Genomic DNA, 15196 nt, shown 5'->3' on the forward strand with positions numbered 1-15196 from the left:
AATTACTCCTGGTGGTGTTCAGGGGACTATATGAGTTGTTGGAAATTGAACCCGGAAATTGAACCGCCCCACCCGCTGTGCTATCACTCCAGTCCCACTTCTAGTATAAATTTAATGATATTTTAAAATGTGTTACCTGTAAATTTCCATTACTATTGTGATCACATTGCACAACCCCTTCATTGCAATGTGGAATGTTCTTGTCAAGTGCTCCAGTGTTCTCTCCCATGGAATGAGGCTTAAGGAATCTTGCCTTCAGATTTCCATTGGTATCTTCCATATCAACATTTGCTCCTGTGGGGTTAGATACTTGACTTCCCATCAAATTCACTGACTGAGATTGCTGCAGAATATGATGCAGATCTGGGAGATTCGCAAAGGATGATCCTGCTATTTGCATTAAGCTCAAGAAGTTGATTTGTTGCAACTAGAATAAAATTTAAAAAATAAAGAAATAGCAAAAACACAATGAAGACAATCTAAGAAATCAATCACAATCATTGAGTATTGCACAACAGACATATCTCTTCTGAGTGTTCAGTCTGATACATACTGAGCAGAAAGTACATATAGGAGAGATATTAAAATGGAATGGACTGGAGTGATAGCACAAGTGGGTAGGGTGTTTGCCTTGCACGAGGCCAATCCAGGTTCAATTTCTCTGTCCCTCTCGGAGAGCCCAGCAAACTACCGAGAGTATCCTGCCTGCACAGCAGAGCCTGGCAAGCTACCCATGGTGTATCTGATATGCCAAAAACAGAAACAAGTCTCACAATGGAGACATTACTAGTGCCCACTTGAGCAAATTGATGAAAAACGGGATGACAGTGCTACAAAGAGTGCTATCAAACTGGAAAAAAAAAAACAAGGGCCCATAAAAATAAGAGGAAAAAGTTTCCTGGGATAGTACAACAGGTAAGCATGCATGCAGCTGACCTGGATTTCATCCCAGGCATTCTATATGGTCCCCCAAGAATGCTAGGAGTGATCCCTGAGAGCAGAGCAGACTGTCCCCTAAGCATTGCCGGGTGTGGTCCACAAACAAACAAACAAACAAACTGGATAGTTTCCTATTCAAGGAGCTATGAGCTAAGACTATGAATTCATAAATGAGACTCAAAATTATTTGTTTTTTTTTGTTTTTCTTTTTGGGTCACACCCGGCGATGCACAGAGGTCACTCCTGGCTCTACACTCAGGAACCACCCCTGGCGGTGCTCAGGGGACTTATATAGGATGACGGGAATTGAACCCCGGTTGGCCCCGTGCAAGGCAAACGCCCTACCCGCTGTGCTACCGCTCTAGCCCCAACTCAAAATTATTTGTAAGTAATTTACATAAATATCCCAGAGATCATAAAGGTAAAATTTGATAAAATGGGGTGAGGATAATGAAAGAATTCTCTAGCAGAGGTGCTATGAACAGACTTAGGAAACAAGAATGGATAGTAACAACCGGATAAAGAGTCACTAGGAATTCATACCTAAGAGGTGTCCTGGCACCACTGTTTGACAAACTCTGCAGCATATCAGATTTAACCAAGGAGGGACCAGAAAGTACAGGGTAAAGGCATTTGCCTTGCATGTGATGGAAACCGATTATATGCCTAGTTCTACAAGATCCCCTGAGTCTTGTAGGGTACTGTTCTAGAGGGGGTGGCCAGAGGATCTCCACTTCCCTCTCCTGAGCACCACTTAGGAGAACCCCACAAACCTAAAAAAAAAAAAAATCAAGGAATATTTAAAACCAATAGTCAAGGCACACCTCATACTTTTTTTTTTTGATTGCCATGAATTACGGAATTTCAAAGTTATTCATGATTGAGCTTTAGGCACACAATGTCCCAACACTAATCCCTTCACCACTGTCCACTTCCTCTTTTCGTTTCTACTGCCTTTGGTATTTAGTTATTCACCAAAATGTTTCCTCATGTCCCACAAATGAGTGAGATCATTCTGTATCCGTCCTTCTCACTCTGACTCATTTCACTCAGCATGATACTCTCCTGATCATCCATGAATCAGCAAATTGCATAACTATCTTTTCTTACAGTTGAAAAGTGTTCCATTGAGTATATATGCCATAGCTTCGTTATCCAGTCTTGGGTGCTTGGGTTGTTTCCAGACTTTAGCTATTGTATATTAGTGCTGCAATTAAATAGATGTTTTTTTATGAATTTCCTTTTTGGGTCCTTGAGTCCAAAAGCGGAATTGCTGAATCATATGGAAGCTCAATCCCTAACTTTTAGGATGTCCATACTGTTTTCCAAAAAGTTGAGTAAGTCAACATTCCCACCAGTGTAAATTAGGGTCCCTCTTTCCCAATATCCATGCCAATACTAGTTGTTCTTTTTGATGAATGCAATCCCTCTGATGTGAGGTGATATCTCATTGTTGTTTTGATTTATAGTTCCCTGATGATTAGTGATAGGTAGCTTTTATTTTCTCTTTTTTTCTTTTTTTTTTTTTCTAAGACTAGTCAAGTGCAGTAGTGAGAGAAGTGATAGGTAGCTTTAAGGCATATTTTTTCATATAACTTTGGCCATCTGTATTTCTTCTTGGAGGAAGTTTCTATTCATCTTTTCTTCTCATTTCTTTGATAGTATTGGATTTTTTTTCCTTGAAAAGTTCTACTAGTGTTTTATATTTTTGGGAAATTTAACCCTTTATCAGACCTTTATCAGATGAGGGGTGGGCTGATAATTTTTCCCAGTATATGGGCTGTTTTTATATTCTGGTCATCATTTCCTTTGTGATGTAGAAGTTTCTAGTATTTACATTTGGTTTTCTTTGCTTCTACTTGCCTGGCCAGTGATGTTTCATCCTTAAAGATGCTTCTATGGTCAATGTTACAGAGAGTTCTGTTTACGTTTTCCTCTATGTACCTTATGGACTCAGGTTTGATATTAAGGTCTTTAATCTATTATTTATTTATTTATTTTTGCTTTTTGGGTCACACCTGGTGATGCACAGGGGTTACTCCTGGCTCTGCACTCAGGAATTGCTCCTGGCGGTGCTCAGGGGCCGATATGGGATGTTGCCCTACCCGCTGTGCTATCTCTTCAGCCTTCTTTAATCCATTTTTATTTGACTTTTGTGCACAGTGGTAGAAAGAGGTCTGAGCTGGGTTTTGCTGGTTGTTCTTTGGGGGTTTTTTTGCAGGTAGTCGATCAGTTTTTTTCAACACCATTTGTTAAAGAGGCTTTCCTTCTTGCACTTCATATTTTTCACTCTTTTATCAAATATTAACTGACCATATACCTGAGGTATTGGATTGTCTCTGGATTTTCAATTCCATTCCATTTATCTGTGGGTCTGATAAATGGAATTCCATTTTTCCACCCATTCAGAACCATGTTGTTTTAATTACTGTACTTTGTAGTGCAGATTGAAGTTGGAGAAAGTGATACCTCCCATCTTCTTTTCTCCCCAAGGACTGCTTTGACTACTGAGGGGTTTGTGAGGGTTATTGTTCCATATAAAGTCCAGAAGTGTTACCCTCCCCCTGCTTCCATGGCAGACAATTTTCCCCATACTCTCTACTTTGGGGCATTATGGTTTGCAATACAGATACCGAGAGGTTATCACATTTCGTCCTTTTATCTAGTTTCAGCACACATCTCTCATCCCAACGATCACTCCAACCATCATTTTCTTAGTGATCCTTTATTCCAGCTGCCTTCTCCCCTGCTCATGAGGCAGGCTTCCAACTATGAAGCAATCTTGCAATCTTCCTGGCCCTTGTGTCTACTGTCCTTGGATGTCAGAATCATGTTATGTTATTTTATACTCCACAAATGAGTACAGTCCTTCTATGTCTGTCCCTCTCTTTCTGACCCATTTCACTTAGCATGATTCTCTCCATGTCTATCCACTTATAAGCAAACTTCATGATTTCATCTCTCCTAACAGCTGCATAGTATTCCATTGTGTAGATGTATTAAAGTTTCTTTAACTAGTCGTCTGTTCTCGGGCACTTGGATTGTTTCCAAATTTTGGCTATTGTGAACAGTGCTGCAATGAACATGTAGGTACAGATGTCATTTCTACTGTGCTTTTTTTGCAGCCTTGGGAGATATTCCCAGAAGTGGTATTGTGGAGTCATATAGAAGTTCAATTTCTAGTTTTTGAATGAATGTCCATATTGTTTTCCAGAAAGGCTGGACCAATCGGCATTCCCACCAACAGTAAAAGAGCTTCCCTTTTTCCCCACATCCACACCAGCATTGGTCGCTTTTAATCTTTTGAATATGTGCCACTCTCTGTGGTGTGAGATGATATGACATTGTTGTTTTGATTTGTATCTCCCTGATGATTAGTGATGTGGAGCATTTTTTGCATGTGCCTTTTGGCTATTTGTATTTCTTTTTTGAGGAAGCTTCTGTTCTTCTCCCCATTTTTTGATAGGGTTGAAATTTTTTTCTTGTACAATTCTACTAGTGTCTTGTATATACTGGATATTAGTCCCTTATCAGATGGGTATCGGGTAAATATTCTGTCCCATTCTGTAATTTCTCTATGCATTTCAGTCACTGTTTCTTTTGAAACATTCTTATTTGATGCAGTCCCATTTGTTTATGTTTGTTTTCACTTGCTGAAACACTCGGTGGTGTTTCAGCCTTAAAGATGCTTTGCCATTTTGATGATCCTAGACCTCCCAATCAATGAGAAAAGGATGTGTTTCCATTTCCTCATGTCCTCTTTTATTTAAGTAGTGTCTTGCAGTTTTCGCAATTATGAATGTTTTTTAAATCTCTCTCTTTTCTCTCTCTCTTCATTATTTTCATATGGGAAAGCCACATTTTTATATGTTAATTTTGTAGCATGCCATTTTTCTTAAAAATTTATAATTTCTGAGAGCTTTTTTGTAGTCTTAAGTCTTTATTTTCTGAACAAAGTATCATGTTATCCACAAATAGTAAAAGAGAACTCTTAATTTAAATTTGATTATTTCCTTCCTATCTAGGTGACCTTCATATACTTTTCTTGCCTGTTAGGGCAAGTACATCCAGTATGATATTGAATAGAAATGGTAAGAGTGGCAACCTTCTCTGTACCTGATCTCAAAGAGAAGGCTTTTAGCATTTCCCATTGAGTATAATGTTTGCTGTGGGATTATGGTAAATGGTTTTGAGAAAAGTTCTTCAATTTCCATTTTATTGCAAGTTTTTATCATGAATGGGTACTGAATCTTGTCAAATGCTTTCTCTGCATCTATTGATATGATCATATGAGTTTTTCCCCAGATGGTCTGAAAAGACAGATGACACTATCTCTATCATCTTGACTTTATGGAGTTTTATTTTGTAGTCCAGCATGTGGTCTATCTTGGAAAATGTCCCATGTGCATTGGGTTGAAATATATATATATATATATATATATATATATATATATATTAACCTCTTTCTTCCATTTCTTGCCTCAAACACAGCATTTTCTTGCTGAATTTTGGTATAGTTGATCTATCAAGAGGTGACAGAATGTTTTGAAGTCTGCAACTAATAGTGTGCTGCTATCAATATCTTCCTTTAATTCTATTAGCAGTAGCACTGTAGCACTGTCATCCCGCTGTTCATCGATTTGCTCGAGCAGGCACCAGTAACGTCTCCATTGTGAGACTTCTTGTTACTGTTTTTGGCATATCGAATACACCACAGGTAGCTTGTTAGGCTCTGCCATGTGGGCAGGATACTCTTGGTAACTATTAGCAGCAATTTTAATTATTTTACTGGTCTCTCATTAGCTGTATATTTGGTCTCTCATTAGGTGTATATTTTGGAGTATGTGTTCTTCCAGACATACATATCCCTTGATCATTAAGAAATGACCCTCTCTGTCTCTTTTAACTTTTTTTTAGCCTAAAATCCATGCTGTCCGATACATGTATGGCCACCCACCCTTTTAGTGGGGATTTTTTGCTTGTAATATTGCCTCCAACCTTTGAATATGAGTCTATGTTTGCCCTTACTGTTCAAATGTGCTCCTTGTAGGCAGCAAAATATTGGAATCAATTATCTAGACCATCCTGCCACTGTATTTCTCCTAGTTAGTTTAGGCCACTGCCATTAAGAAAATTATCATGGAGTTTCATGCCATTTTTCTGTAGAAGTTTGACATGTTTGAAATTTTATATTATCTTAAAGTTGCACCTTGAGTTCTTCCTGTAAAGTTGGTTTCAAGTCTATGATATTACTGAGTTGTTGTTTAATCCATGAAGCTGTGCATTGTTCCTTCAAATCTGAATGAGTCTAGCTGGGTAAAGTATTCTTGGTAAGACATTCACTTCATTGAGTTTTTCACTATGTCCTACCACTGTCTTTGAGCTCACAGTGTGTCATTTGATAAATCTGCTGTAGAACTTAAGGATACACCTTTGTACATGATTCCTTTCACTCATCTTGATTCTTTCTGTATTCTATACCTTTGGCTTTTGTCATTCTGATTAGGATGTATCTTGGAATCTAAATCAAAACCCAAATAAAATTGGGTCTCTTTAAGATTCTGGCCTCTTGAATCTGGATGTGTGTGCTCTTCAGCTCTGGGAACTTTTCAGTGATGATTTGACTACTGCTTCAACAAAATTGCTTTCCTGAGTCTCTGAGATGCCAATGTCATTCCTCTTGAATTCATCCCAGAGTTCCTTTTTTGCTGCTGTTCATTTATTTTGAGGCTTTTTCCATGTTCAGCTGTTGTCTGGAGATTTGCTGCATCCCATGTTGGAATTCAGCGATTTTGTTCTCAGCTACTGTTACTCTGATGCTGAAGCCCTCTAATGAGTTCTTCATTTCATCTACCAAATTCTGTTTTTTTCTTTAATTTTTATCTTACTTAGTCATCATGAAATTACAAAGTTATTCATGATTAGACTCCAGGCATACTTGGGAACATTATATGACTGAAACCCGATTATGAACAACTTTGTGACTGTGCACCTCACTGTGATTCAATTGAAAAATAAATTAAAAATTTAAAAATACCTTAAAGGCATAGCAAATAAGATTATCAGAAAAAACAATAAAAGTAAATAAACTGAAACAAAATTTCAGACATACAATGTTCCAACATCAATTCTTTGACCAGTGTCCACTTCCCTCCACCCACTACCCTTGCCCCCACTGTTTGCCTTCCCACCCAGCAGTCTGCTTCTCTGAGAAGCAGTTTTAAATGTTTTACACTGTGATTTATAGATCTGGAAGCCTCAGCAGCCAGGCCCACCTCCCACAGCTGCCCCCATGTCCGCTCATTGGCCCAGCCCATAGTTACTGATGTCTCTGAACCTCCTTATTCCTCAATACTGTAGAATCACAACAAATTAGATGGGAAATTAACATAGAAGTCAACTAAACTCAACAAAAAAAAAACAATAGCACACAAAGTTCAACTAGCAACAAACAGCTTAGCAGATTCTTAGACAGGGACTTAAGAACCTGGTGATGAGATATAACACTTTCATATTTAAAAGAACATGATATACTTAGATTTTAATACTGGAGCTTTGTTATCTAATAAATTCCAAATCCGGTGCTGTATCAAACTGTTGCTTTTGTCTACATTAAAATAAATAAATAAAATTTTCACATTGTTGGAACTCTGTAAGCATGAAGAGTTCCTATCATTTTAACTACTACCGCAAATCACAGTGTTTCCAATAAAATAAATACATAAAAATAAAGCCGTTCATATGTGTAGCTCTATTACTGCTAAGGAGATGTACTTACCTGAACTAGCTTAAACATTTCATCCTGAAGCATCTGTCTAACGGGATCAGAAGACTCTGGTAACTGGGCCCTGGGCTCATGCCTCTGGGAGTTCTGAGGTGTGGGCACAGGCGTCTGGGAAGCAGCACTGACTCCATCTGATGCCAGAGGTGGAACTGAAGAAGACTTATCTTTACATGCAGAGATCTGTGCACTACATGGAAACATGTAAATTGAAAAACAAAACACAAGAAAAAGGCACATTCACTGTGTATGACCTGAATATTTTTACCCCACTTTCTTCTCCCAACATAAAGGCTTTCTGGCAATCTTCAGGTAAACTAAGCCCCACAGCCTATCTCTCTGTACACCACAGCACCTGTCACACTTGGCACAAGGCAGTGTTCCATGGGAATGCCTTCATGTTTAGGGACATCAAGCCCCTCGAGCTAGAGTGCCGCACTCTTGATCATCTTAAACATTCATTTTACTCACCTCAACCGCACAGAAAGATTAAGAGTATGACACCTATACAATCTTTCTGATTAGTTATGTACACTAGGCAAACAGGCTGAGAAACAATTTGGTTTGCTTCTTTTAGGAAAAATGGGGAGGTCTCCTCGGCAGAACCTGGAGACCTGGGCTTGACTAGGTGATAGGGGCCTAAAAGTTTGGTGCTTGGGTCTGGCAGTGCAAGAAAGAAAAGCACAAGAGGTAGGACTGCTTTTATAGTAAAAACAAAACAAAAAATGAAAGTTACAAGTAATAATTTTTATAAAAAGGACTTATAAGAACTATAAAAGTGGGGCTGGAGAGATAGCATAGTGGGTAGGGCATTTGCCTTGCACGCTTCCCACCCGGGTTCAATTCCCAGCATCCCATATGGTCCCCTGAGCACTGCCAGGAGAAATTCCTGAGTGCAAAACCAGGAGTAACCCCTGAGCATCACCAGGTGTGACCCAAAAAGAAAAAAAAGAAAGAACTATAAAAGTATGGGTGGAAAAAAATTTTAATTTGGGTCAGGGATATCAGTAATAGAACACTTGCCTGGCATCTGTGATGTCCGGTGCTCCATCCCCAGCACTGAAAAGAAATAGAAAGATTTAATTCTAGGATGATTAAGACCAATTTGCTGCTGACCAATTTTAAATGAGAATCATGAAAGAACTGTTAATATTTTATTTTCAAGAAACCACAGGTTAGGGGCTGGAGTGATAGCACAGCGGGTAGGGCATTTGCCTTGCACGCAGCTGACCCGGGTTCAAATCCCAGCATTCCATATGGTCCCCTGAGCACCGCCAGGGGTGGTTCCTAAGGAGTAATCTCTGTGCATCACCGGGTGTGACCCAAAAAAAAAGAAAAAAGAAAAAAAAAAGAAACCACAGGTTATATTTACAATAAACCTATACCCCCAAAAGTTACTGATGTCTAGCAAGACAGTACAGCACATAAGGTGCTTGCTCACGCCATATGGCACCTGAGCTCTGCCCAGAGTGGTCCCTGTGCACAGAGTCAGGAGTAAGCCCCAAGCACAGTTAGGTGTGGCCCCAAACAAAAGCGTCCCCCCTCCAAACTCCAAACAGATAAACAAACCAAAAGGAGGACTGGAGAGCAGGCTTTGCATGTATGAAGCCTGGGTTCAATCCCAAGCACTGCCAGGAGTGAACCCCCACCCCCACCGCAGCACTGCTGGCTATGGCCCAGTAGAGAAAAAGAAAATGTTTATTTAGAACTAAAACTTAAAGCTCAACGTAAGTTCTGTTGTTGCTATTGTTTTTAATTGTTGTGGGGCTACACCAGGTGGTGTGCAGGGGTCCAGGGTGACTCCTTGAGATGCACAGTGGCTTTCAGGGGTGCAGGTACTTACTGCTGGGAGCAAAGCCAGGGCCATGCCCAGGCAAGACGTATACTTGACCACCACCTAAGTCATGAGTCATTTTTTTTACATGAAAAATAATTGGGGATTATTAAGCATTGCAGGTACAAAATGTAAATCAATATTAAAAACTGAATTAGTGAGCGAGCATTATCATATTCAAATGAAATGAACATTGCCTCAAAAAAAAGGAGTATTACATTACCCTTACATTTATTCGGGTTTATACCCAATCTGTTTTCAGCAGGAATATCTGCCTTTTATTCAGATATTCAGTTAGGTGTGAGTCCCAAAACAAAAGCCTGCCCCCAAAGGAGGGAGGTAATGAAAGGCACATATTCGGCAAGTCCATGAAAAACAGACATTACAAATGACTTGCCATTTTTAAGGCAATATTATTGGCTTTTCTTTTCAGGGGCCAGGAGAGCTCCCAAGCAATGCTCAGGAGGTCCAGGGACCCCACCAGCAATTCTCAGCTACTCAGCCAGAGATTCAACACAAGGGCTAAATGAGGCCATGTTGCTTGGGGCCTACAGTGCCAGAGATATCATTTTTATTTTTTATTTTGCTTTGGTGCCACATCCAGTGATGTTCAGGGATTACTCCTGGCTCTGTGCTCAGGGATCACTCCTGGTAGGCTCAGGATCATACGGAGTGCTGGGAATGGAACCTGGGTAAGCTGTGTACAAGGCCAAATGCCCTGCCATCTGTATTAGTGCTTTGGCCCCAAATCTTTTATTTTATTTTATTTTTAAAATTTTATTAAAGTACCATGATTTATAAAGAAAATCTTTAATAATAAAAGGTGTCATAAAAGGTGTCATAAATATATAGCTAAGCACCCCATGCTTCATGCTGCTTTAATTTTATTTTTCACTTTTAGTCAAAACATTTAGCAATTAAATGTGTGAGCAATTAAATGTAGTATAAGGATTTCATTTCATTCTCTTAATTGTAAAATAAGTCAAAATGACACAATAGGCAAATATTCTTACCTAGAAATTTCTGAACTTTTATCTACACAAAATGAATGAGGAATGGTGTATTCAGGATTTGAAAAGGCTTCGATCATGCTATAAAAGATTAATAATCAATTAGTAAACAAGATAATCTTCACATTAAGATAAAGGTGATAATGCTTAGCCATTTAAGAGTATAAACATTCTGTAATCTTATAATGCTTAGCTCATAATTACAATCTATTTGCATCTGTCTCCATAGCAACTTAGTAACTAAATCAAACAAACTCAAAGAACACTGAATAGCTTAACAAGACAGTTAGACACTGATAATGCTCAGCAACAGAAATTACAGAATCTGAGGGGAAATTAAGTTCTCCGGAACCTCAAATTTCACCTCTGAAAGAAAGGTGCTGCGCATCTGCATTGTCACATTCGAAACTATAAGCACTATTCTTTGATTAATAGGAATATTCAGATTACTCATAAAGGTACAGAAAATTAAAAATATTTATGATGTTAACTATCTACAAAAGTAGTAAATAAAATCTGTCTATTGTAAAAAGAAAGAAAATATAGCAATACTGCCTCTCATCCAAGGTAATTCTGAAATTTCTAAAACACTGAAAATAAAGGAATTATATCTATGCTGCAACAAGTGAAAACACATACAGCTTTCCCTAAAGCTGTCACAGAGCATCTCACAACCCTAGGAGGCGTGTGCATTAATCGCACCAATACATGAAAGATTACGGAGATATTAAGACTCATAATGGGTCATTTAATCTAATAAAATGGAATTGTACAGAAAGATGGTTCTCTAGCAGTTGAGTAAACTCTAATCTACTTATACCTATAAAGACGGACAGTGATGGGAGATAAAAGGTATTTTTAGATGTCATAATTTCTATCTACCAAAATTCAGAAGTATAACATTTACTAAAAATTACTCCCATTGTTATAAATCAAAGCTACATATTCACTAAGAACATAATAGGACTGCCATAAAATACATATTGTCAGTTATAGGGGAAAAAAAACAAACGATTCATCAAGGAAAACAAACCAGTTATAATCACTTGCATACTTTCCCCCCTTACCCTTTCTGATCAGTTGACTTTTTCTCAACATATGTGTGTAATGGTTCTTCTTTTAGACACTGAACTTCTTCTGTGGAATGCTGTTAAAATTAAAATTACCCAGAATGGAAAGAAACAAATAGAGATTACTGCCTTAGGTACCTTGAGTTTCATATTATTAGTCATTCCCCTAGAAGTTCCCAAATATATTGGTCTACTGCCCCCCTTACAGAAAAAATAAAAATCACTATGCCCCCTGGGAATCTACCATACGAAAATGGGAAGGACCTTCCCTCATTTGTGCCAGAGGCTAACACTAACCTCTGAATCATTTCAGTGATCCCTCTCCGCACTCTGAGAAACACTTAAATTGAGGGCTATGGATACTTTGGTGGTGATGGGCTGCAGTACATAATACTTTGCACATAAATAGCATAAGTTTAACATCTTTGTAGCCATATCACCCAAATGATAACTTAAAAGATGATTAATTTCTTTTTTTTGGTTTTTCGGTCACACCCGGCGATGCACAGGGGTGACTCCTGGCTCTTCACTCAGGAATTACCCCTGGCGGTGCTCAGGGAACCATATGGGATGCTGGGATTAGAACCCGGGTTGGCCGAGTGCAAGGCAAACGCCCTACCCCCTGTGATATCGCTCCAGCCCCCTGATCAATTTTTTTAAGTAAAATAAATAAATAAAAGCAAGTGAAACTACACTGATTCTGTTCTGATCAGATCTTTATGCTGTGTTGATCTTTTAACCACTCAATATATTAAAATACAAAGAAAGATTACATATACCCATCACTATTTACTAATTAGTAAATACCTTTGTGAAAAAACTATTAAATCAGGAAAACCCTTTTTTATTTTTAAACTTATTTGTTGTTTTTGAGGGGGCAACACTTGAGTGCTCAGGTCATATCCTAGCTTTGTGCTTAGGGATCACTCCTGGTGATGCTTGGGGGACCAGGTAAGGAGCTGGGATCAAACCCGGGTTGGTTGCACACAAGGCTACACACTGTGTTAGCTCTCCAGACCCCCAAAACTAATCTGTTTTCTTTTTTTTCATTTTGGGGCCAAAAACAGTGGTGCTTGGGGCTTACTCCTGCTCTGCACTCAAGAATCACTTCTGGGGTTTAGAGGAACCATATGGGGTCCCAGGGACTGATCCCAGGTCTGCTGTGAGCAAGGCAAATGCACAACCTACTGTACCATCATTCCAGCCCCCAAATTAATCCTTTCAAAAGAAATTATTTTAATAAATTAAAACATCTATATTCTACCTGAAAATTTAGTGTATAGTTTTGACCAATATAATTGCTTACTACAGCTAAATTATATATCCTGAATAATTTGAATATAGAAAACTTTTATCACATTTGATTAAGTTAACCTACTACACTAGATTATAGAATAAAAATTGTTGAGGCACTGGAAGGATAGTACTATGGCACCCCAATCTGTTTTTTTTGCTTTTTGGGGGGTCACCCCAGTGATGCACAGGGGTTACTGCTATCTCTGCACTCAGGAATTACTCCTGGAGGTGCTCAGGGGACCATATGGGATGCTAGGAATTGAACCCGGGTCAGCCGTGTGCAATGCAAACGTTCTATCCACTGTGCTATTGCTCCAGCCCCATGGTACCCCAACCTTAATCAGAGAACCACTAAGAGTGAACCCTGAGTACAGAGTCAGGAATAAGCCCTGAGTATCACCAAATAATGCCCCAAAACCAGCAACAACAAAAAATTGTTGATACTACTGGGTGACTTATTAGCAAAAGCATTTCAGTAAAAGGGAAATGCCACGTGACATTGCTATCTTCTACAAATCATAGTATACTTTCAAGAGATAACAGTCCTAGGTGGATGTGATGAATAAAAGCATCAGGAATGGGGCTAATCCTCTGTGCTTATCCAGAGATCAAACTGAGGTCAACAGCATGGAAAGTCAGAACCTTAACACCCGTACTATCTCTTCATCCTTAAAAATAGACAAAAACAGAATCTTATCCACTATTGACTTACTTCTTCTAAACGCTCTGATAAATTCTGCATGTAAATGGAAATACTGGGACTTTTGAGACTTCCAACAGGCTCTCTGGCCTCTTCTATAAGGAAACAAGGAGGAAGAGAAAAGTGTCATTTGAAAAATAATATATTTACTTAAGGTTCAGGAACAATTACAGGAGAAACTTACTATGGAAGAAACATTTCTAGTCTCCTTACAAAAGTATTTTTACAGGCTGGGTTGTGGCAGAGAACAGGGGGTCGAAGTCATAGTACAGCAGGCAGGGTGTTTGCCTTGCATGTGGCCGACCTGGGTTCAATACCTGGCATCCCATCCCGGTCCCCCAAGCACTGTCAGGAGTAATTCCTAAGTGCATATCCAGGAGTAACCCCTGAGCAGCGCTGGATGTGACCACAAAGCAAAAAAAAAAGGTAGAAAACATAACTTGTATGTGCAAGGCCTTGATTTCACTCCTAGCATTGCATGCTAGGAAGCTCTGGTGGACCCCATACCTGGACCCCAAAGCAATTTTTTATTTATTTCAAGGGACTAGAGATGTGGCCCAGTGGACATGCCCAGTATATGTGAGGCCCTGAGTTTAATCCCTGGTACCATATACATATACCCAGGTGTGCGGGACCCAGGGCTGAGATCTCCAAGCCTGCTCAGATTGGGACTGAGCCTTCTCCATCCAGATCCCCCATTTTCCAGTAGCTTGGCAGACACACTCACAAACTGTCCCCGGCACCATGTAATCCCACCAACAACCAACATCCAGAGACTGTAAAACCAAGCTCCCAAAAGCTTTTGGGCCACACTTTGCAGCCGCATGACATCTAATAACCTTGTTCTCCCTCTTGGAGAACCTGACAAGCTATCAAGAGTCTATTGCCCGCATGGGAGAGCCTTGCAAGCTCCCCATGGTGTATTCATATCCCAAATACAGTAAAGGATATATACATTCCCCCTCGGAGAGTACCTAGCAAGCTACCGAGAGTATCCCGCCCGCATGGCAGAGCCTGGCAAGCTACCTGTGGCATATTCAATATGCCAAAAACAGTAATGATAGGTCTCATTCCCTTGACCCTGAAAGAGCCTCCAATCGTTGGGAAAGGCGAGTAAGGAGAGGCTACTAAAATCTCAGTGCTGTGTGTAATAGAGATGTTACTGCTGCCCGCTTGAGAAAATCAACGAACAACAGGAAGAGAGTGATACAGTGATACCATATACATATGTGTGTACATATATATTTTTTAATATAGTTTTATGCTGCTCTTCAAAAAAAAACAAAAAACTGGAAACTACCTCCTTTTCATTAAACGAAAACTAAATAAACCTTGAGAAGCTTCATACCAGTTTGTGAAACTCCATGTAAGCCATGAGAGCTTCTGTTCTAAGGAAAGCTGCCAAGAAAATAAAGATTTACAGAATTTTTCACAGAAATGAAGAGACTCACTCTCATAAAAATTACATGAGGTCAAAAGGTCAAATAATTATGAATTCTGATTATGAACTAATATGTTTAACAGCTCATAAATATTATATACTCTTTTAATTTTTTATCTTAGGCT

At 39.2% G+C, this 15196-nt stretch overlaps 1 protein-coding gene across 1 annotated transcript in view; it reads right to left on the minus strand.

Annotated features, from left to right (window-relative positions):
- The window catches only part of CPLANE1 (ciliogenesis and planar polarity effector complex subunit 1), a 115822-nt gene that overhangs the window by 46512 nt on the left and 54114 nt on the right, over window positions 1-15196 (minus strand). The window contains exons 29-34 of the mRNA XM_055144743.1: window positions 13643-13725; window positions 11632-11711; window positions 10568-10645; window positions 8744-8779; window positions 7718-7910; window positions 137-427 (exon numbers count right to left, since the gene is read on the minus strand). Of these exons, the coding sequence (XP_055000718.1) occupies window positions 137-427; window positions 7718-7910; window positions 8744-8779; window positions 10568-10645; window positions 11632-11711; window positions 13643-13725 (761 nt within the window). The remainder of the gene's footprint in view (window positions 1-136; window positions 428-7717; window positions 7911-8743; window positions 8780-10567; window positions 10646-11631; window positions 11712-13642; window positions 13726-15196) is intronic.

The sequence above is a fragment of the Sorex araneus genome, chromosome 1 (genome assembly GCF_027595985.1).
Source record: "Sorex araneus isolate mSorAra2 chromosome 1, mSorAra2.pri, whole genome shotgun sequence".
Taxonomy (NCBI): Eukaryota; Metazoa; Chordata; class Mammalia; order Eulipotyphla; family Soricidae; genus Sorex; species Sorex araneus.